Source organism: Crinia signifera, chromosome 19 (assembly GCF_055691185.1).
Source record: "Crinia signifera chromosome 19, ASM5569118v1, whole genome shotgun sequence".
NCBI lineage: Eukaryota > Metazoa > Chordata > Amphibia > Anura > Myobatrachidae > Crinia > Crinia signifera.
Window position 1 is genome coordinate 16549198 of NC_139226.1, and position 24076 is coordinate 16573273.

Here is a 24076-nt window from a genome sequence, read left to right on the forward strand (position 1 = left end):
AGCCCATACATTGCCAATTTATTGTAACGAGGGGTGACATTCTATGCTGTGCGATTTCCGTTTTTTGGCGTTATTTAGACCACAAAATGGCGATATCGCATTTTTCATTGAAATCGCCAATTTAATGTGATGCGTTAAGGGACAGAAATCGCATATTATGTGCGTAAAGGTATGCGGACCAAAAGCGCGAGATTAATTCGCACTTTTATCGCATCCAGATGTTTTCCAATACAAAAGTATACAAACCGCTTATTTAATGCTATGCGCATTCGCAAATCGCACTTTTTAGGTGTCTAATTATCGCACTTATTTCAGACCTGGTTCTGTTTGGCGAATTTGCACAGAACTCATTTTGGCCAAGTGCACACATGGTTAATTTCAACACAGGTGCCCTCATTTTCACTCACAAACACCCCTACATAAACCCCAACATCAGTAAGGACACCTGTGAGGGTTTAAATCATGTAGATTTTGATGACTATTTTCAAGTTGCTTATCTGTGATGTGTCCCATTTGGAGGAGCAACGCAGGAGGGAGGAAGCTGGCCAACAGATCCTGGTAGCCCCCCCACTACTGAGTACCCCACGTATGTATGGTGCTCACCTGTACCTGGACTACCTGTCGGATCAACAGGTTGTGGGGATGGTTACGCTGAACCCCATTACCCTGTAGGAGTTATATGAGCAGGTGAGAGATGAATTGTACCATTTTGTAGGTGCCAACTATGCAGTGTCTGCCCAGCACAAATTAATGTGTGCCCTCTACTATTTGTCCACAGCCTCCACTCAGTCTGTGACCTCATGGGCCTTGGTGGTATCACAGGCCACTTTGTCTAAGCATTTTACTCAACTGTTACTTGCTATAAAGAAGTTGTTGCGGACATACTTCAGCAGCCGTTACTTTTCTGGTAAGCACATGTGCCCTGTACTCCAAAATGTACCAGTGTTGTAAGTGTACTCATTAACAAATTATTGACCAATACCATCTGTTTCCACCCACATTTAACCTAACACCAGTCCCCAACGGATGCACATGGTGGTGCTGACCTATCCCTTGCTGCTATCTACCTTCTAAGTACTGTTGATACATGTATGAATGAAGTTTGCAGTCAAACATGGCTCACTGGTGTTGTGGAACTACATGTGCCAGCATGCCCAGACACACTACAACCATTACAGTCCAAACCATGAGTGTCAAAGCCTGCTGGAATATGTAGATCCACAACCTTTGCCAGCCAAGGAGTTATACCACACTACTTTACTGCAATCCCATAGTCATATACCATTACAATACAGATGGGGCAGGTCCCATCTTGGCAGGGGATGGCGCTGGCGTCGCCAGCCGCCATCCCCCGCCAGCGCCATGGCGATGGTGAGAAGGGGACGCGCGCGCACGAGAGGCGCGCGCGTCCCCTTCCGACGGCGCTTCCATCCGTTCCCCGGGTCCCCGCCGGCTTGCCGGCGGTAACCCGGGGTCCCTGCCGCCTGCCCGCACCCCCCCCTAACCCCCCCTAACCCTGTCCGTCTCCCTGAGGCAGAGACGGACAGGGTTTCCGTCGCGCCAGCGACGGAGACTGAGACGCGCGTGCGCGTGAGACGCACGCGCGTCCCAGTCTCCTCGCTGGCGTGGCTGCTGGCGGGTCGCCAGCGCGTACGTTCTGGCGACCCGCCAGCAAGGATGGCTACAGTAACATACTGTATGTTCTAATTCACACATTAATTTATATTGAGAAAAAGACACAAACACAATGGTATGCGGTTAGCAATTTTTACTTTTTTTTTTTTTTGTGAAGCATTCTGCATTTTGACATGTGGTAAATAACAACTGTGGGGCCATGTACAAAGATCTTTGGCATTTCACTAACTGAACACATTAATATAGCAGCTACCTTCTCCCAGCATCAGGCAGCCATAAACCACTTCTAGACCCTGCACTAAGCCCACCACGGGTCATCACACTACGACGGGGTGGGGAAGTGGGGGAGCCACTTATTGGGGTGCTGGATACACTGCTGAGGGTTGATGCAGTGCCACCTCCCACATTGCCTTCCTGCTGCTGTATTTGGGCCTGCATAGCTAGTAGGGCATTGGTCTGCGCTGTGCATGTTTGGGTTAGTGCTGTGAGACTTTGGGCCAGGCTCCCAATGGGGCAGATGCATTAAGCCTTAACAAGAGATAAATGCAAGGTTGATAAGGAGAGATAAACGTCCAGCCAATCAGCTCCTTACTAACTGTTTTCAAACACAGGCTGTACCATGGCAGTTATGATGTGATTGGCTGGACGTTTATCTCTCTTTATCACCCTTGTATTTATCTCTTGTTAAGGCTTAATACATCTGCCCCAATATGCCTATTCTGCTCCCTTATTGCAGCAGTTAGTTCTGCAAAACGGGTGTCAATACTGTTGGCAATGCGCACTTGAGTGCCTACACCTACCCGTACACTACGTGCAATTTTGCGTAACTGAAGGAAGGTGTCACGCATGTACCCCTGTATATTACCTATTTGGAGGCTTTGGGAGGCCATGAATTCTAACTGTTTGTCCTTGAAATTAACCAAGGAGTTAGCTACTTGGGAAGCAGTAGCTGGTGGGTGGTTGGGGGTGGGTTGGGAGACACCCCACTTGGGGGAAGATCACTCTGTGACGAGGTCTGCATTTCTTCCTCTGCCGCAAAGGTGTCGACCGGATCAAGAATGATGTCCATTTCGTCTAGCACCACTATTGAAGAATCTGTTGTGTTGCTCCCTAGTTGTATAGCAGCTGTGGATACAGATGAAGAGGTAAGTACTGATGCATATATAGGCCACACTGTCGTCTATACTGTTTTACATAGGGCTAGAGATGCTGGACGCACATACCTAGGGGTGTTATGCACTTACACATGTACCCCGATACAGCATGCAACTTTGACATTAATAATATATCACATGCCTAGCTTAGATTACATTCATTTCTGTAGCAATGTAGCAGCAGGAGCTGAATGTAGTGTGAGATATTGTTGATGTGACATGGGTGTGTGTACTGTATGTGTAATGGGGTGTGGTTTGTTCATTTACCTGCTTCCGCAGATTCAGCAGCAACGGGCCTTCTTCTCTTGGATGCCGCAGCACTTCGGGACGGACAATCTGTACATGGAAAGATGGACAGGCATTATAGACATTGCTAAGGCTAAGCATTTTCTGAAAACATGCATTGAATTTACAATAATGAACAATACCCAGTGGATAAGGACTGCATTATATCTTGACCACCTTTTTGGGGGTTTATAGTCAAATATTTTATTTAAAGCTTAGTAGTAAACTAGTGTACACATGGCAACTACTGGTTAATCGGTGGTATGTAGGCATGGCAGCTAAACCACCAGTACACCACAGGGTTTTTGTACACATACATGTTAGTCTGCTAGAAAGAATGGTACACTGTTAATCAATATGAGTAGTTGTTGAACTACAGGGCCCAGCATTATCAGCAATTTCAAAGTAGGAGCAGACATTTTCTTGTGCATGACCTTGCTGGGCTATGTAGTTCCACAGCAGCACTTTACAAAGCATAACAATACAAGTGCACATTACAGGTATAATACATTGGCATGTATGTTAAACTTTGCATGGGGTCACACTTGCCAGCTCTGGTTGGCGTTTGTGGCCTGTCGGAATCCGCCACATGCATGCCAGGCAGGACCTCAGGTGGGATGATGCGCTTCAGCTTCACCTCATACGCATTGTAGCTGACAGTGGTGGGGCTTCCTCCTCCAGTCCTGGTGGCCTCCTCCATCTCCAGGGCCATTTTATGTTTTAACTGGCGTTTTATATCGTTAAACCGCTTTTTCACATTGCGGACCAGGCGCTTGCGATTACTGACAGCGTTCACCGCCTGGGTGATGTCCTTCCATATAGCCCGTTTGCGCTGAGCAGTGGTCTTGTAGTTGCTTTTTCCGAGCAGACGCTCGAACACTGGCATGATAGCCCGGACAAGTGCCACATTTTCTTCATAAGAGAATCTCACCATCCGGCCACTTTTGGTGCGACCAGCTACCACCTCCTCCTCCTCCTCCTCATTTTCACCACCAGCCATGTCGCCCTCCTCCTCCATGCCAGTGTCTTCCTCCTCCTCACCAGCATCTTCCTCCACCTCTGACGTGGCCCTCCTGCAGCTGGTGTGGGGTATGGTCTAGGGCTTGGCTGTAGGATGGGGATGCCAGCGGATCCTCCACCTCCTCCTGCTGGGGCTGGACAGCCAGGGTCTGGGCTGAGGCTGGCCTTGCTGTGGCCATGCTGCCTGCCACACTGCTGCCTCTCACACTTGACTGGCTGCTGCCACTGCTCCCTCTGCCACTGCTCCCTCTGCCACTGCTCCCTCTGCCACTGCTCCCTCTGCCAGTGCTCACTCTGCCACCAACACCTCTTCCTGAACTCACGCTTCCACTGCTCCTCTCCATGCTCCTTACTTCCTATCAAAGAGTGAAATGGCGCCAATGGCCCTTTATATAGGGGGTGTGATGCATAATAGAGGGGACACAGGTGGGCCAATAGGTTGTGGGGTTCTTAGTGATGCGGAGACAGTTTTGTAAATCGCACTCCGGTTGGTCCAAAACTCGCACATGACCGGCGGAAGAAATCACACTTTTTTGTTACTAAAAATCGAATTTTTTTGTTACTAAAAATCGCAACTCTTCGCCGCAAATCGCCCCTCTTCGCACTTTTCAGCCTCAAATGCGCATCACATTAAATAATCGAATTTTAACTGAAAAGTGCGATTTGCGGCGATGTGGTGCGGGAATAAAACATGCGCATTTAGCGCAAAGCATAGAATGTCACCCCATCATTTCTAAAATGGGTAATTGCTACAATTTACCATAGATGGATCTCGGTATTTAGTTCAAGCTCATGGGTTTGTTTAATAATACATTTTTTATTATAGTTCTGAATTGATATCAGTTCCAGGATTAAAAATCATATCTATATAAATTAGAATATAACGGTAATCCAATCACTTCTTTTTTTTTTGGTCTGTAGAGCCATATCTTAATTCACAATATTTAATATATTCAATCCCATTAACATTGAAAAAAAAGCTACAATAAAAAAATGTTTTTAAACTTTATATTTATTTAAATGTTTAAGCTTTAAAAGCAATATTTTTTTATTGAAAATAAAAATGTCACATTTTTAAACATGTGTAGATAAATGGCGCTGTAAATTTTGTTTTTAGAATATTCGGAAACTAACAGGTGACAGAAAAACTGCTGGAGAACCAGGAAGAGAAGAGGAAGGGAAACATGGAAGCAAAAAATACAAAAATACAAAAGTAGATGAAGACATCACAATACATTTTACATGGCCGAGAAAAACCTGTCACCCTGATCTACAATAAAGAACTAGCGATATCCAGTCCACGCACACCAATGAAACAGAGGACAACCAAAAGTGGAATGATAGGAAGTGGTTGTGGAATGAGTGCTGTTATCTACTTAAACAATACAGCTATAACAACAGCAAAAATAAAGGAAACAATTGGACTACTGCGCAGACCAAATGTTCCGCTGCTACATGAAAATGACCCTTTGATTTTCATGGTACCAAATGTTATAGACTGGGTGCCGATTGCACATATGCTTTTGGTGGCACATCCCCGAATCCCTGAAGATATTGTTGTAGGACCTGTAAAGAACAAACATAATATCAGTGAAGAATTCTTGTCAATGATTTAAAGAAAAATAGTATAGAGTTCCCGATTATACAGTACACAGGGAGAGGTAACACGTTCTTATCAGGTCAGTAGGTACAGCTTCCAATCAGCCCGAGTCACCAGAATAAACCTCTCGTTGGCTAAAAAGGAACCTAAATCATAATGTTATATAGGGGTGATTCAACATCAATCGTAATGGGGCAAATTCGGCCCAGTTCTAATGGTGGGGGGGGGGTCTGCGCATTTGCGTATTTGCACGTGCCGACCCCGGCAACGAACTGCTTCAGCGAGTTACACACTGGGCGGTCCATTTGTTGCAGGGAGGGAGGGACGGGGGCGGAAACAGGGCTTGCCCATGAGAATGCCCAGCGTTTTATAGGCTTCCGCGTTCCCATAGGGATGCAGCCAGGCCGATGCCTGCCGGGGGCAGGTGGCTGACGTCACAGAGGGACACCAAAGGAAATAAAAGTCAGTGGAGACACGATAAATCATTTGATGGTCTGTGACCATCGAATGATTTCTCCTGCTAGCGGATGAATGCAAGGGGATGTGTTAGTGAACACATCCCCTTGCATGATAACGACGGGATTTGGCCAAGGGGTCGGGCATTCGGCCGGGCGCCGTTAAGCCGATCGGTAAGCAGTGAGCGAACGTTGCTTACCAAGCGGTGTTGAATCATCCCCTACGTACGCCATCCCACTGTAGTAAATGTGTGAATAGATACAAAATGTCCAAATCTGCCATGAAATCAGCCTGATCAAGGCCGCAGCTGAAGACACACACCCTCCCCTAACAGGCTTGGGCCCGCCTGCGTTCTCCTAAGCACACCCAGCATTTTTACTGTCACGCCTGCATTATTTCCAAGACTCCCATGAAACGGCAAGTTACCACCACCAGACTCCTACTTCCTGTCAATCACCTAGCTAAGGGCAAAAGTAGCAGACCTTCATCACTTCCCACCTTCCCAAATCCGCATTGGGGTCCAGATGTATCGATAGTGGGCTGCTGTGCGAATTCGCACAGCAGCGATCAGGTCTGAATTGGGCCCATTGTACACAGTATTCTGCAACAATATTGAGATTTACAATGTTTACAGTTATGATGTTGTCATCTGCATTAAAGGCCACCTTGTCCCCTGAGCTCCCCTGGGAGATCTCATTAAGATAACCCCCTTAATGTGCCTTTTGTACATGTGTTGAATCGCATGGGATTTATCACACGTAAAAGGCTGGGGAAAAAATCCAATTCAAAAACTCTGCGGATTCTGATTCGCTGAGAGAGCTCTCAGCCAATCAGTGGCCACCCAGTCTTTTGAATAGGATTTTTTTCATTTCTCTCACTGCACCCTGCTCGCCGCGACCCCGGAGACAATCTGGCGATTCGCCAGCAAGAGGGAGGCTAGCTCCATCTGTATAGTATGTATTATGTAGATGCAGTGGATTGGGTGTGTGGCTACACACTACATGGATCAGCCCAGTTGCAATGATATTGAACTGACAATTGTAAGTAGTAGCTTAATATAGTTAGAATATTCAGGCTTATTATGAGGGTGTAAACAGCTTCATTAGTAGGGTGTCTGTCTACAATGTAACATGTAATGGGTTGAAATCCCAACTATGAAAGAATTTTGAAGAGTATGACTGCCAAGAAATGTGTTACTCAAAGTTCCACTTCTGAAGTCTTGGCAGATGTAGTATCTGACGACATAATGGCAAATCTTCACATGAATCTCAATTATAAGTTACATTCAATGTATTTCATCAGACGCCTAAATGTACAAAAAAATAAATAAATATTATAGTTACCATAAATATTAGAGCGTTGGAGAAGACACATGTTTTCCTTTCCAGTGCACTGCATGGTGTCCGCAGTGTAACACCAATCAGATGTAGCCGATATGCAAGAACGACAGGTCACTCCGTTGGGCTGAGAGTTATCGCTGGGTACTGTAAAATATTTAGTTCCACAAAATGAAATGTGCAGCCTATTGGTGACTTCTAATATCATGTTTGGTTTACAGTAGGGCGTGCAATACTCGTTATATATTACACAAGTGTGAACATGAAGTTGTCTTAAGGTGCCCATACATTACTATACAACTCAAGGGGCAACGGCTGAGACTTCTCCAAGGTGGGAAGCTGCAGTAATGCCTGGGCATCTTCAGACTGTTGTAGTAACACCTCTATGGCTCCGTGCAACACCACCTGGACTTACGTTTGTCCATTACTTACATGGGTCTAGGCCGACATGATATTAGGTCGACACAAGCATTAGGTCGGCATGGGCAATGTCGACAGTCAAAAGGTTGACATGGGGTTTTTCACTGTTTTTTTTACCCGAGTGTCCACACAGTCATGGGGGTTTTCACTGTTTTTTTTACCCGAGTGTCCACACAGTCATGGGGGTTTTCACTGTTTTTTGAGCTGACACGTGCCGACAGGCGGTATTTCATGCCTTACCATCCACTAGGGCGTGGTGGGAGAATAAAATAGTGTGCCTGAAGATGGATGCGGTGCATTTCAAACTGTGTCCATGTCGACTGTGTCAACATTCGGGTAAAAAAAACATGTCGACCTTTTGACTGTCAACCTTGCCCAGGTTGACCTAATGCTTGTGTCAACCTAATGACCTGTCAACCTAAACCCATGTCAACCTTGACCTATGTCGACCTAAACCCATGTCGACCTAGTTGCTGTAGCAATATGACCGTATCCCGGTGGCAGTAATACTTTTTTCTTGCCAGGCATAACAGATATTGATGATAGCATATTGCATAAATACGGAATCATACTGAGAGATCTCTGTATCGTATGTACAATATGACTGGATTGCGGCAGCAGTTACATTGTATCAACCACCAATTGCAATAAGGTGATTTTGATACCAAAACAGTGCTCTGAAATGAGCACAGTGCTATAGTAAAACACTCACACTCTGTAACTAAGTACATTATTTGTTAATGAAGAAACGTGGATGTGGATTTGGAATCTAGCCTAATAAAGTATCACTGATTATTGTATCACTACTTGTTCCACATATGAAATACCCAGTACATTGTTTGTGCAGGTTGATCCTGCTGTGAATCTCTTCAAGTGATTTTTGAGTGGAGATTAAACTACCATATTAGACAGTGCGCTGAATAAACATATGAATTTAGGAGAGTACCATTTAACACGCGGCCTGTCCGCATGTACTGTGTATTTAACACACACTGATTGCACTTGTTTGTCATTTTTTTGTGTTACTTTTGAAATTTCGCCATTTTTTAAGGTTATAATAAAAGTTATATTTTACTGTATTTCTTCTTTGGTGCACCACACCTGACAATATCTTTTCTGTCCTATCAAAATACTTGAACTCCATATTTGTCTGTGGTAACACTACCAGAAATGCATCATAGAACACGTTCCTATATGATCTGACCAATAGGGGGCCTCATTTAATTGAATATCCATTAAAAAACACTTATTTTTGTGCCATTGACCCCAAACACAATCCCTCTGATTTTGTTTACATCCTTCATTTCCTCTGTGTCCATGCTGGTTCGGGTACCGGCATTTAAAAAAAAACTTTTGCCAAGTACGTGGATGCCTACAGGGAAAGAAGAGGACGATCCACACCTAGGAGATGTAAGTATGATTTGCCTCCAAAGGTACCCTTAAAGGATTACTACTGGACAAGTGAACCTATCTACAACCAAGTTAGGTAAGTACAGTACAGTATGAATGGGCTCTGTGTGAAATAAAGCTTTATTTTTCTTGTGTCAGTGTGCTTTTATTTAACTATTGGTTTTGCTGTGCAACTAAGAGTCCCAACAAGCCCATTAATTGGCTGCATGCTGGGACCTGTGGTTCTCCAAACCCAGTATGTGTTCCCGGCTTGCTGGGACTCATAGTTCCACAGCAAAACCTAATGGTTTTTTCTATTTTTTACACTTTATTCAGCCACAGGAGTTCCGGGGACAGCAACAGGCTTCAGCCTGGGCAGGTAAGTTCTGGAGGGGGAACCCCTTCATTGGGGAGGTCCCCCCTGGCCAGGCTTACTGGTCGGTAGGGATGAATGCTTTGGCCGGGGGGGACTTGTATAAAAAGTCTCCCCCCCCGGCTGTGACATTACCCTGTTGGTTGGTTGAGCCTGGTTGTCAAAATACGGGGGACCCCTAGTCATTTTGTCCCCGTATTTTGGTAACCAGGACCGGCCCTGTGGCCTGGTGCTGGTGGTAAATAATCAGGGAAACTCTACTCAAATGTTTCCCTGATTTTTTACAACCAGGACTGGGTGTTTGATCTTGGAGCTGGTTACGGCCATTGGGGGGGGGGGGGACCCAACGCCAATTTTTCAAATGATTTATTTATTCTTTTTTTTTTTTTTTACACTGAAACCAATACGAATTCGTATCAGCAAAAATATGAATGCATACACTATCGGAAAATATGAATCAGTCAAATACGACTGATTAGAAAAATACCCCCCAGAATACGAATTTCCATATGGCTATAACAGCCGTATCCATTCGTATTAAGAATACAAATACAAAATTTTGTATTTATATTCTTATATTTCCCCCACTGACTTAACGGATATAAGTGAGGAGCTGCTTCCCCTTTAGAACCCTTTAACCCCTCGAGTGGTGGGTTTTTATGGGGCAGGGAAAACCTACCAAAGCAGGTTTATCCTGCCTGCAAAATAACCACCACAGAACTTAGGGGAAGCTACCCTGTTGCCCCCCCCCCATTCCTGTTGCCCCCCACCCAGTCCTGACTCGGGGTTCCCTGCTGCTGTCCCCACTGCCATTCACAGCAGTGACCGGGTGGCAGGCTCGGGGATGTTTGGAGTGGCTCGGGGGTTCTCGAATGTCAGAACTCCTGCGCAGCCCCGAACTTTCCTGAGTGGGCCTGCCACTGCTGCAAATGGTGGCATGGGAGCCCTGGCATACATTCGCCAGGGTGGGGAGTCAGGACTGTCCGGAGCCGGAGGTGAGCGCGTGGGGGGAGTGACAGTGGGATGCCCCTAGACATGGTGTGCCAGTGGTGCTAAGCTAGAGGCATCACTGGCGCACACCTCCTTATCGAGGGTATGCCCGGAAAATATCTGAGAGGGCCCTCTCCTGCATCGTGGCTCAGCCTGGAAAATTTCAGGGCATACAGTACCACTGAAGTGGTTATTTCCCCTACCTGCTAATTTACCATTTATGCATTACTATCCAGCACATTTAATGCTTGTTATTATTTGCATGTATGCTTCATTTAAAAAAAAATATATGTTTTTTTTGGTACTTATATGTTAATTGGGCGCCCGTTACGTAGTTTGTGTAGTGGTATATTGAGAATACCAATACACCACTATGCTGGCTACGTAAACTACGTAACTTACGCAAATGACGTAAGTTACGCAAATTACGTAACTGTAGCCCTGCTAACACATAAAGGGTCATATGGCCACTATCCACGTCCTAACCCCAGTGTCCACGTGGGCGTGGAGTTAATTTTATAAAGTGTGGCGAGCACAGCGAGCCCGAAGCGTGGCGAGCGCAGCGAGCCCCACGAAGGGCCACGTATCTGTGTCCCCTCATGGGGCTCACTGCGCACGCCATGCTTCGGGCTTGGTGGCTCGCTGCGCTCGCCACACTTTATAAAATTAACTCCACACCCACGTGGACACTGGGGTTAGGATGTGGATAGCGGCCATATGATTGTTTAAGTGTGTGTAGTGTGCATGATATACTTACCATCCCGGCGTCTCCGGCACTCGGCTCCCCGCTGTCCCGCATGCCATGACAGTCCGGCTCCATGTATGCTATTAGCGTAGTGCCGCTGGGGGGAGCTGGGAAACCATGTGATGCTCCCCCATTGCTCCCTGCCACCTAAATGCTTCGCCCCTGCCCGGCCACCGCAGATTCCCTGCCGCCCGCCCCACTGCACGATACTGTAAGTTAACACCCCCAGGCTGGCAGCCCGCCCCCGGCCCCCACACAATCCCTGCCCGATGCAGATTAGCCAATGCTACGTTCTCAGCATAGCGTAGCCGGGCGCCCAGCTAACATATAAGTACCTTTTTTTTTTTTTTAAGATGGCTCCTTTAAAAAAATTCCGAACTTGGCCGGCATCCCGCATGTCCGCCAAACTCAGGCGGCATTACATCCTGTCCCTTGCGTCTCAACTGCAACTCCTACAATGTAGGACACTTACACTGTGCAACTCTTTAGGCTTCCATAGCCTTATATAGGGAAGCCTCGGAGACCCAGCATCTGGGTCATAGTACATGTGGGAAATGCAATAAAACCCTGAAAACTGGGATTTTGCCACATTTTCCCAACAGGAACAAATATGGATTAAAATACTATACTATATAATTCAGGGATAGACCAAAGGCATGGAACGGAACACTTACATGTAGGTGCTGGTGGAATACAGTTATCAGTGTAACAACAGGAAGTGCCCATCTTTATTTTGCCACTGGGGGCGGTAATACTTCCACTTGTATCACAGCGATCCTTCGGTACACAGTATAGTTCAGCTGTGTCAGTGACTTCGATCCCACCTGTACAAAGAGAATGATAAAAAAAAAAAGATTAAACAGTGCTAAAGTTATATCTTTTCCCACCTTCAACTTAAAATTGACTAACCTCCTGCCTTCCCCCTAATAGCCCAATGGTGGGGTTTGTCTACTACGCACATCACTGTCTTTATTTAGCACAGTCTCAGCATTTACTGTACATATAACTGGTGCCAATGCCATCACTTGGTGGGAGCGGACCCAGGTGTCCCCACCGGGCAGGGACATCTTAATAGCATTGTAGGCCCCAGGCAATGTATTTGGGGCCCCTTCACACCCATTCACGGGGGGGGGGGATTAAAAAAAAAAATCATAATAAACTCCTCATGTGGGTCCATTCCATCTCTCCACTGGCTTCCATACAGTGAATGGCTGTTTGAACTCTGATTGGTGGATAGCTCCAGCCATCCAAGAATCTATCCAAGGATACTAAAAGAGCTTAAACAGAATATTCAACCAGTCACGAGCTACTGAAGACCAGTGAGCCTTACATCAGTAGTGGGGAAATTGATGGAAACACTCTTAAAACAAAGAGTTGCAGAATCTCTCAAAACCGGGATCAGAGACAGCATGGGTTTACTGGGGGCTGGGGCGTAACTATAGCACCGCAGCCCCCGCGACCGCGGGGGGCGCTGTGCATGTGCGGGCACCGGGGGCTGCATTGCTATAGTTACACCCCGCCGCCCCGCCGTCATCCCCCACAGTCTTTACCTGTCAGTGTCTTCTTCAGTACGCGCTGGTCCCGGCTCCCTTCTTCTGCTATAAGGACCACAACAAAATGTCCGCCCCCATGTAGCAGAAAGTTCTCTGAAACTGTCTGCTGCATGGGGGCAGACATTTTGTGGTGGTCCTCATAGCAGAAGAAGGGAGCTGGGACCAGCGCGTACTGAGCGTAGGTAAGACTGCGGGGGATGGGGGGGATTGCATGGGCGGCGAGGCGGGGGTTGGTGCGGCGGGGCGGGCGAGGGTTGGTGCGGCGGGGCGGGCGAGGGTTGGTGCGGCGGGGCGGGCAGGCGGGGGTTGGTGCGGCGGGGCGGGCGGGGGTGGTGCGGCAGGGTTCGTGGGTGGGCGCCCTCCCTTTAACGGCAGGTGGGCGCCCTCCCTTTAACGGGGGGGGGGCGCCCAAAAGCTAGTTACGCCACTGACTGGGGGGAAAATCTAAGATGGCTGAATGGATAAGATCTTGGTTGCAGGATAGAAAACAGAGGCCCTTATTCAGATCTGATTGCAGCACAAATTTGTTTGGAAAATGGGCAAAACCATGTGCACGGCAGGTGGGGCAGATGTAACATGTGCAGAGAGAGTTCGATTTGGGTGGAGTGTGTTGAAACTGAAATCTAAATTGCAGTGTACAAATAATTTAGCCAGTATTAACCCTGCATGGAAACAAAATAACTCACCCAAATCTAACCCTCTGCACATGTTACATCTGTCCCACCTGCAGTGCACATGGGTTTGCCCATTTTACAAACAAATTTGTACTGCGATCAGATCTGAATAAAGGCCAGATAGTTGTAGTAAAGGGAGTACAGTCAAAGGAGGGAAAGGTTACAAGTGGAGTACCCCAGGGATCTGTACTTGGACCAGTACTTGTTAATATCTTTATTGGTGATATTGCAAATGGAATTGAGGGTAAAATGTGCCTTTTTGCAGATGACACAAAGGTATGCAACAGGATAGACACACCAGGAGGGGTAAAACAAATGATTGAGGATCTACTGTAGGTAGATTAGAGGAATGGTCAAGAGAATGGCAACTACAGTTTAATGCCAAAAAATGCAAAATCTGCACTTGGGTCTCAGAAATCCAAAGACTAAATATAGTATAAATGGCACTATAATGGAAACTACTGAGGAAGAGAGGGATCTAGGTGTCACTATTTCAGGGGACTTAAAAGCAGGTAGGCAATGTAACAAAGCAATGAAGAAGGCAAGTCAGATGCTTGGTTGCATAGGGAGAGGTATCAGCAGTAGAAAGAAAGAAGTAATAATGCCACTGTATAGGTCATTGGTACGACCTCACCTAGAGTATTGTGTTCAGTTCTGGAGGCCATATCTCCAGAAGGATATAAATACATTAGAGACTGTACAAAGAAGAGCAACTAAAATGGTGCATGGCCTACATCATAAAACGTACCAGGAAAGACAAAAAGATCTTAATATGTATACTTTAGAGCAGAGGAGGGAAAGGGGGACATGATAGAAACTTTCAAATATATCAAGGGTTTTAACAAGGTACAGGTGGGAGACATTCTTCACAGGAAGAGGAGCAGCAGAACACGAGGACACACACTGACACTAGAGGGAGGAAGGTACAGGTGGGAGACATTCTTCACAGGAAGAGGAGCAGCAGAACACGAGGACACACACTGACACTAGAGGGAGGAGGGTACAGGTGGGAGACATTCTTCACAGGAAGAGGAGCAGCAGAACACGAGGACACACACTGATACTAGAGGGAGGAAGGTACAGGTGGGAGACATTCGTCACAGGAAGAGGAGCAGCAGAACACGAGGACATGCACTGACACTGGGGGGAGGAAGGTACAGGTGGGAGACATTCTTCACAGGAAGAGGAGCAGCAGAACACGAGGACATGCACTGACACTGGGGGGAGGAAGGTACAGGTGGGAGACATTCTTCACAGGAAGAGGAGCAGCAGAACACGAGGACATGCACTGACACTAGGGGGAGGAAGGTACAGGTGGGAGACATTCTTCACAGGAAGAGGAGCAGCAGAACACGAGGACATGCACTGAAACTAGAGGGCGGAAGATTCAGGGGAAATTTGAGGAAGAATTACTTCACAGAAAGAGTAGTAGATAAGTGGAATAGCCTCCCAACAGAGGTGGTAGACGCAAATACAGTAGTACAATTTAAACATGCTTGGGATAGGCATATTGATATCCTTACAAAGAAATAAGGATCAAATATGGTTGGATGTAACATGTTTAAAAAAGGGGCAGACTAGATGGGCCGAGTGGTTCTTATCTGCCGTCACATTATATGTTTCTATCCACCAATCAGCATGCAGACAGCAGTTCAGTGTTTAGCTGCAGGCTAGGAAGCAGGAAGAGAATGCTGCTGTGTGTGATTCACAATCATGGAGTCCAGGCAGTATTCTCTACTGCCTACCAAGAAGCTCAGGAGGCCGATGCCCACAGTCCAAATTGCCCCAACTTGAAGGCCCCTAGAATTGGGGAGCCCTTGGGCAGCGGCCCCTTGAGCCAATACGTTAAGATGGCCCTGCCACCACGGAAGTGACACCAAAGTGCTGACAACTCTGTAGTGAGAGGAGCCAGATGCTGCTCTGTAACATGTGCAGCAACCGGCTCCTGTCACTATGTAGGAGCCGCCAATGAAGCCTGACTGGTCCCTGTGTGCAGCACAGCATCTCCGGACCCCGCAAGAATGAAAACAGATATTCGGGCCACTTTTTTTCCGAAGCCTGGAGAGCCTGGAGAGAGATAAAGTGAGGACAGATAATGTACCAGCTGTCTCTTACTGGACCCTCTTGTTGCTCAGTTCATTGCTCACAGTCAGTCATCGAGCATAAGATCCTCGCCATTGAGAAGTGATCAGACACCCCTTCAAATTTGTGTGATCAACATCATGAATCAAGATAAGTAGTAAATTCTTTATTATCTACCAACAAGTACGTATAGCGCTCTGATCTGCATTGCATATGTGACGTTTCCTGATGAAACTGCATTTCTATAGGCTAAGCTAATGTTTCTATTCTGTACGTCACACATATAGAAGCTTCTAGCATTTTCAGAACATAAAAAGTAATTATGCCTCTCTAAGTCAGCTAGACATGTTCAGATGCGGTTTTGTACCTTGTCAGACACCTGCATTGACTTCCTGTAGCTTAAACACAAGTTCCTGTCTGCAGCACAACTACCGCTGTGTGGGCAATGTTTCCGTAACCAGTGGCATAACTATAAATGTTGCTCCCCCCCAGCCAAAATACTGTATGTTCTGGCGCGCATATGTTTAGGGTTATAGGCTGCAGGGTGTATGTGTGTGTATTAGGGCGGAGTGAAAAAACTGAAATTGAGAAATTCAAAATCGGCTAGTGTGGGAGAGTTGTGACTTGACCTGAAGAAGAAACGTGAAAAGCTTTAACATCTTCTGTTCTGGCAAGAGGCCTGAAGTTTCACCTTTTTGGTGAAAATGACGAAAACTGTGAAGAAGCTCCGATCTAGTTAAAATTATCTCATGATGTCTTAGTGTGGTTTATTAATATACTTTAGCTTAGTAAAAGAGAGTATGAGCTTGTTCAAACCAACACCCAGCCCACAGTTATTGCCCCCTGTTTCCACCAACAGAACACCCAGCCCACAGTTTTAGCTCCCAGTATTTGACAATACACCGAACCAACCACCAAAAATACCCCTGAGAGCCAGCACTCCACCCTTCTATTTTTGCTTTTTAAAATATGAACATAGTCTGAAGCATTAACATCAGTTACAATAAGTAAGTGACATAAACAATATACAGTTTTAGTATATCACAGAGAAGCGGTCCAGAGAAAAAAGAAAAAGAAAAAAGAGGGGGAAGAAGAGAAAAGAAAGGGAAAGATTGAGAATTTTTGTTTTAAAAAGAGAGATAGATAAGAAACGAGAAAAGAGAGTGTAACAGGATTCCTATTTGCATTTGAATGATTAGTAGTCTACAAAAAAAAATAAAAATAAAAACAATTTGACTTCTAAACTAAACTAAAAAAAAAATGGTAGAAGGGGAGGGGGGAGGGAGAGGGTAGGGTAAAAAGGGAGGCACGGGAGAGAAAGGGAAGGGGAGGGGGTGGTCTCCATTATCAGGGGTCGAATGGCGGTGGGGAGTTCTGTTGGGACAGCCAGGGGGTCCAAACCTTATGGAAGGACTTAAACGAATGGCGTATGTTAGCTGTCATAAACTCCATTTTGTAAATATACCACACTCAAGAGAGAACTGCTTGCATTGGGGCTGGGAGGGGCTTCTTCCAGTCAGCCGCTATTAGACAGGTCATTGCTGAGGAAATGTGCCTAAGTAATTTGTGTTGGTGGAAATTGAGCGCGGGAGGTTTTAGCGGGAGAAGGAAATATATGGGGTCTAAAGGAACGGCAATTCCCAACAAACTTGTAAGTAAGTCTACCACTTCTCTCCAAATTCCAGCAATTTTTGGACATGTCCACCAAATATGAAGAAAATTACCTTCTGTAGGACAGCCTCTCCAGCATCTATCGGATACATCAGGAAACATCCTATGTAGTCTAGAGGGGACGTAGTACCAACGATATAGAAGTTTGTATGTGTTTTCCTTAATTTTTACACAAATCGAACTGGAGGCCGCGTTATTGCGTATTTCCTCCCAGTCTACGTCATCTAAGGAAAGACCAAGATCTCTCTCCCAGGCTGTTTCATGGGGAGCCCGAGGGGAGGATACATAGGAGTCCAACAGAGAATAAAGTATGGAGATTAGTCGTCTAGAAGAGGTGCGTTTCCAGCAGATGTATTCAAAAGATGTCAGAGATCTAGCATTTAGAATAGATAGGACTTTGGAATGAAAGTGCCGGATCTGTAGAAAGCGAAAAAAGTCCATGTTTGGAATTGCCGTGCCCTCCCGAATGTCAGAGAATTGAGGGAAGTTCGTATTGTCTGATATATCATTTAAATAGTAAATACCATCTTTTAACCAGCTGGATAGGGAGGAGCGCCCCAAGCCAGCGGGGAAGGCTGGGTTGTGGAATAATGGAATCAACGGAGAGGGGAGTGGGGCTAAACTATATGTTTTATTCACTTTGTCCCAGACTGATAGGGTGTGAGAAATCACTGGGTGAGACGTAACTGAATGCGGGCGTTTAGGTCTGGGCAGCCATAGCAGGGATGACAAAGTGGACAGGCCTATATCTTCTGATTCTATGTTCACCCATACCTAAGAGTTAAAAGCACGACGTCGGCATACAATGCTATCTTGTGCTCTGAAGAGCCAGTTTTGATGCCGTGGATGGCAGTGTTATTGCGTATCCTCGCCGCCAGAATCTCCATAACAAGAGAAAAAATTAATGGAGATAAAGGGCACCCCTGACGGGTGCCATTACATATACTGAAGTGTTCAGACCCCACCCCGTTAACGACCACCCGAGCGTACGGCGTGCGATATAGGGCCTTAACCCCTTCCAAAAAGGATCCCGATATGCCCATCCTTTCTAAGACTGCGAAGGCAAACGACCAAGAAATAAGGTCGAATGCCTTTTCTGCGTCCAAGGCTAGAATCAGGGCGGGGATTTTCTGCTTCTGAATTACATGGATGAGGTCGATCGCACGCCTTGTGTTGTCTGACGCCTGGCGACCAGGAATAAAGCCTACCTGGTCTGGGTGGAACAGGGATGGAAGCCAAAGTGCCAGACGACCGGCTAAGATTTTTGCATAGATTTTTAAATCGACATTAAATAATGAAATTGGCCTATAGTTCGCACAGCTGGTTGGATCCTTGCCCGGTTTTGGAATCACCACTATGTCCGCCAGGGTGGTCTCGGGAGAGAAGGAAGCACCCTCCAATATATCGTTAAACAGCACCACAAGGTGGGGGGATAGTTCTTTCGCAAAGCGTTTATAATAAATAGCTGAGAAGCCGTCTGGGCCTGGGGCAGCAGAGGACCGCATAGAGCGGATTGCTACTACAACCTCCTCTTCTATTATTTTTGCGTTCAGAGTGGCGAGCTGAGCTTCTGAAAGAGACGGAAGGGAGGTGTCAGCTAGGTAAGAGGACAGATCTCTGTCGGAAGTGTCTATGTGGGGAGAATTCTTCAAATTATACAGTGATTCATAGAAGACTTGTAATTCCCTTGCTATTTCTTTAGGGTCCTATGTGTGAGGTCCTGGTTTTGTAGACTGTATTTTTTCAATCATCCTTGACGCTTGTTGGCGCCTAAGTTTATTAGCTAATAATGAATCTATTTTATCTGCTTTATCATAAAAGCGTTGCTTAAGTTTTTTGAGGATGTTGGCAGCTCGGTGGGATAAAAGTGCATTCAGCTGCCCCTAACCGCTTCAATTTGGGGCAGCAGGTTGGGGGCAGGTGTGCTTTTATGTTGGTCCAATAGGGAGGTTAGCTGAGATTCCAAAAAGTGTATCTGTGAGGCCCATTTCTTTCGAATAGAGGAAACCTTAGAGATTATCATGCCTCTAATTGTTGCCGTATGGGCCTCCCAGATAGTGTTTGAGGGTATATCAGGAGAGGAATTCTCCTTAAAAAAATTAATAATAGCGGGCTTGACCTCCTTCAGAGAGGAAGGATGGTCTAGTAAGGAATCGTCCAACCTCCACCTATATGTACCGGGGGGGCGATCATAAAGTCTAAGGTCCAGGAAGGTGCCGGCATGGTCCGTCCATGAGAATGGTACCATGCCCGTTTCCCCAACCCGTGGTATCAAGGAGGAGGAAATGAGGAGCATGTCGATCCTAGAGTATTGTTGGTGGGGGGCCGAGAAGTGTGTAAAGTCTTTGGAATGAGGATGTTTTAGTCGCCAGGAGTCGCACATCCCATATTGTCTTAAAGCGGCAGCAAGGGTGCGTGTAGCTCTAGGAGCTTCTGTTGTAGGAGTGCGGGAAGAGGGGGAAGATTTGTCCAGCAGTGGGTCAATAATCATATTGAAATCTCCTCCAATAATAATATGACCTTGGGCTACTCTGTCCAGTCGCTTGAAGAAATTATCAAAAAATTGGGATTGGTCCTGGTTGGGAGCATATAAGGAAGCTAGGGTCACTGTCAATGATCTAATGTTTCCTATCACAATAACAAACCTGCCGTCAGGGTCAGTAACTGTTTTAATGGGTACAAAAGGTACATCATTGCGGATTAGAATAGCGACTCCCCGTTTCTTGCAGTCCGCCGATGCGAAAAAGTTTTGAGAAAAGGAACGACCCCTCAGTTGGGATTGAATGCATGTAAAGTGTGTCTCTTGCAAGAAAACGATAGATGCGTTCTCCCTCTTGCAAGCTCCCAAAAGGATTGTTCGTTTTCTAGGGGAATTTAAGCCATTAACGTTTACTGATAAAAATTTAAGGGCCATAGGAGAATGTGTCAACACAGCTTATAAAGAAAACCCGTGAATTAAAGAGAATAAAATATAGGAGATATGGAGGCCATCCCCAGGGAAAGGAAAGGGAAGAGGGGAGGGTGGATAAAAAGGAAGAACCATTGAGAGAAAGCCAAAAAGGAAAAGATATAGCTTGAGGGAAAAGAAAAGAAAGCCCGAAAGGGCTGAATCCCTGAAAAGAAGGGTCCCAAAATGAGACCGCTACAGAGCAAATCATTTCAACATACATGTTAAACTTTTATATAAGGGATTATGGGGGGTGGTGGAGAAATAAGGTATTTCCGAACCCAGAGCAGCCGGGGCCAACAATGTCCCAATCCGGAGCGATCTATAGAAACTAAGCTAGCATGTGGAAACAAATAAACTCCATAACAAAGGGTTATTTACAGGAGAACAAGACAGTTGTGGAAACATTATGCCTTAAAAGGGCTCGCTCGAAAGGCTTGATTTCAACATTATATAGATTACTACTTAACCATAACAAACCAAGACGAGCAGCGCATGAAATGGCATGGGAACATGAGATGGGAATACAGCTGGAGAACAGAGAGTGGGATAAAATTAAACAAAATATAGTGTCGGTTTCGCCCTCAATTAGATACCGAGAAAATGCATATAAAATATATACCAGATGGTATATGACACCAATTAAATTGGCCCAAATGTTCCCAAATATGTCGGATGATTGTTGGAGGGAGTGTGGGCTGAGAGGCTCTATGACCCATATCTTCTGGGGATGTCCCAAAATAAGGGAGATATGGAGATTTACACGGGAGTTGATTAAAAAGGTGTTGGGAATCCGAATACCAGAGGACCCTAGCTATTTTTTGTTACCACAAAATATTCCGGGGATTTTAAAACACCAGCAAAAATTGGTATGGTTTATATGTGGGGCGGTAAAAATAAAGATTGCCCTTCATTGGAAATCAATAAATATCCCATCTAAACATGCGATTTTGGCATCAATTTGGGATATATATCATTTAGAATATTTAGCAAGCATTGTGGAGGATACATCGGGAATGTTTGGGAGGATCTGGGGCCCATGGCTTGAGTACAATGGTCTCCCTCCACCATATACATATGGGCATTGAGGGGACCAGGTGTACTCGGGTCGGATTAATAGGGTATAACTAAGGTAATTATGCCCTACCATTATGAGCCCATTGGGGGAGTAGAGTCAGGGGAATTGTGGAGGATATATTCTTGACCATGTTAATTTGCATGGAAGAAAAAGGGAGGGAGAACATATCGATGCAATCCATTATTAGTTAGTTTGTATTTTTTTTTTTTTTTTTTTTTTATTATTGTCGTGGGATGGAAGGGACGTCATAAAGATATTGAAATATGTATAAGAATATTACCAGTGGTAAATGTTGACGGGATGTAATTGTATTGTATGTATTGTGAAAAATTATGTAATAAAATTTAAATTTAAAGGAAACAAATAAACTTCTATATGAAATATATCAACACCAAGGGTTAGCATATAATAACAAAAACATCAACAAGGGTAAATCTCACCCATAAAGAATCAAAACAATGAGCTCGTGTGCGGAGCCATCACGGTAATCATTTCACTTTGGTTCGCTGTTTTCCACTCCGTGGTTGGGGTCGGAAGGAGTTCCAGCTTGGACAGCAATTCCTGGCCTTGAGTCAGGGTCTTGACGTTGTGTAGTGAATTGTTTGCTGATACTTGTAGCATGAAAGGAAAACCCCACCTATAGCGAATGTTGTGCTGACGAAGGATTTTAGTAACTGGTTGTAGGTCGCGCCTTTTTTGAATAGTTGAGGGGGCCAAATCTTGGAAAATTTGTAATTGCAAATCTTGAAATTGTATGGTTTGGGTTTCTATGGTGGCTGAGAGGATTTTCTCCTTCGTTTGATAGTAATGAAATCGGACAATGACGTCCCTCGGGGGCTGAGATGCAGAGGGCTTCGGGCGGAGAGCTCTGTGGGCTCTGTCCAATAGGCAGTCCTCATCCGAAAGTGCCAGGACTATTTGTTGAAACAAGTCCTTAAGGAAAGATGGTAAGTTGGACCCAAGAACAGATTCTGCTACGTTGCGGATGCGCAAATTATTGCGTCGGGACCGATTTTCCTGGTCCTCTTAGCGATCTTTAAGGGCCTCCAACTCTTCATGGAGCCTGGAGAGTTCCTTATCCAGGCGCAATTGAGAGCGACAAATGTCGTCCGTCTTGGACTCCAGGGCATCGGTTCTATTACCCAAGGCTGTTAGGTCAGACCGGAATTCTGAGACGGCTTTAGCCAGTTCTTGTTTGAATGCGATTTGCACGTCCAGTCATGACTGCTTGGATTTGGGGATCTATAGGAGTTTCCACTGCATCGGAGCGGGTGGGGGAGTCTGAAGGCTGCGACATACATGAAGTATTTCTGGATTTGGAACCAAAGAAATTCCCAGCTGCCTGAGATGCTTTCTTATTTTTCTGAGACATAATCGACCAGAGTAATGAGGGCCAGAGGCAGCGACCAATGTAGTAATGTTATATTCGTGGTGTGGGGGCTATAGAGATGATCAGCAGGTCAGCATTGAGGGACAATCTCGGCCCCAGCGGGCCATCGGGGACAATCAGGCGGGCATGACAGATCCAAGAGCCCCAGGGGAGGGCAACTCACTGATGTAAGTTCACAGTTGGTCTTATGAACGTCCACACAGATACCTATGTGAGTCTCACAACAGAGCCCACTTCTGAAAAGCCGGGCCCCAAATGTGTCCCCCACAGAGGCTGCCTCCTGTCTCCGTAGATCTCGAGCCGCCCGCTCTGGTAACCGCCGTCCTGTGGCCTGCACAAGATGGCAGCCGTCCGTCTGTGCCTGGAACAAACCCGGGGGACTCCGGTGTTCAAGCCCTGCTTCAGGGGGGGGAAGGAAGCAGGCTCTTTACTTCAGCGGCTCCCGCTATGGTCTGGTCTGCCACGCGACTCCTTTCCAGCCTGTCAGCCGCGTCGCCTCCTGTTTTTATTTTTGTATATATTTTTTTTCTTTATATATATATTTTTTTTTTAAATTTTGTATTTTATTTAAATTTTTATAAACCTGTCCTCAGTAAATTGTGTGGTAGTGCAGAGGGGATTCAGCACCCCTGGGATAATCAAATTAGTAGGCAGGGGTGAGGTGTAGACACTTGTGCTGCAGTGATTGCAGGCAGGGAGGGCTGAGCAGTGTGTGTATATAATACTCAGTGTGTGGCTCGGATCCAAGATGGCCGCCGCGGCTGAAACCGAAGGGAGATACACGGATCTCCACTCTTAGCTCCTGTCCCCAGGGCAGCCCAGGCAATTCAAGGGTGCCGGGAGGGGTTGGGGCGCCCACCGCTTACCTCCAGGAGGGCGGGATGAATGATATGCTGCCCCCGGGATCCGTCCTTCGGTGCGATGCATCCGTGGAGCTCAGGCACTGGACACAGGACACTAATTGAGGCCACGGCTCCAAGTCAGGTGAGGTCCGCAACCTGCAGGGCTGGATTTCTCCTACCCCCGGCTCCGCAGCACACTCAAACCTGATCCAGAGGGTGCCTGTGGGGCAGCAAGGCTGCTGCTGATGCTGTGTTGGTGCCCCCAAAGCAGTAGAAAGGCACTTTATATAAGGAATAGCAGGAGCACTCTCAAAGTGCGTCCTGCCTCTATCCCGGCTAGGCCACGCCCCCCCCAACACTTCTGTGTATTGTCTTTACTTGTGGCAGTTTAGTTGTTTGAAAAACAGTCTGAAAAACAGTGTTGCATCCCCTATG

The 24076-nt window shown here is 46.1% G+C and overlaps 2 protein-coding genes across 2 annotated transcripts in view; both read right to left on the reverse strand.

The window, feature by feature from the left end:
* Positions 1–2324: 2324 nt before the first annotated feature.
* Positions 2325–4496, reverse strand: LOC146042199 (myb-related transcription factor, partner of profilin-like). Its single transcript, XM_083162126.1, has 2 exons — positions 3057–4496; positions 2325–2760 (listed from the first exon to the last, which is right to left on the reverse strand). Exon 1 carries the CDS (start codon positions 4090–4092, stop codon positions 3541–3543), a length of 552 nt encoding a protein of 183 aa, XP_083018252.1. The 5' UTR covers positions 4093–4496; the 3' UTR covers positions 2325–2760; positions 3057–3540.
* A 592-nt stretch (positions 4497–5088) lies between these two features.
* The window catches only part of LOC146042198 (phospholipase A2 inhibitor NAI-like), a 45312-nt gene continuing 26324 nt past the window's right edge, over positions 5089–24076 (reverse strand). Inside the window, exons 3-5 of the mRNA XM_083162125.1 lie at positions 12079–12228; positions 7494–7634; positions 5089–5660 (exon numbers count right to left, since the gene is read on the reverse strand). Of these exons, the coding sequence (XP_083018251.1) occupies positions 5467–5660; positions 7494–7634; positions 12079–12228 (485 nt within the window). The 3' untranslated portion in view covers positions 5089–5466. The remainder of the gene's footprint in view (positions 5661–7493; positions 7635–12078; positions 12229–24076) is intronic.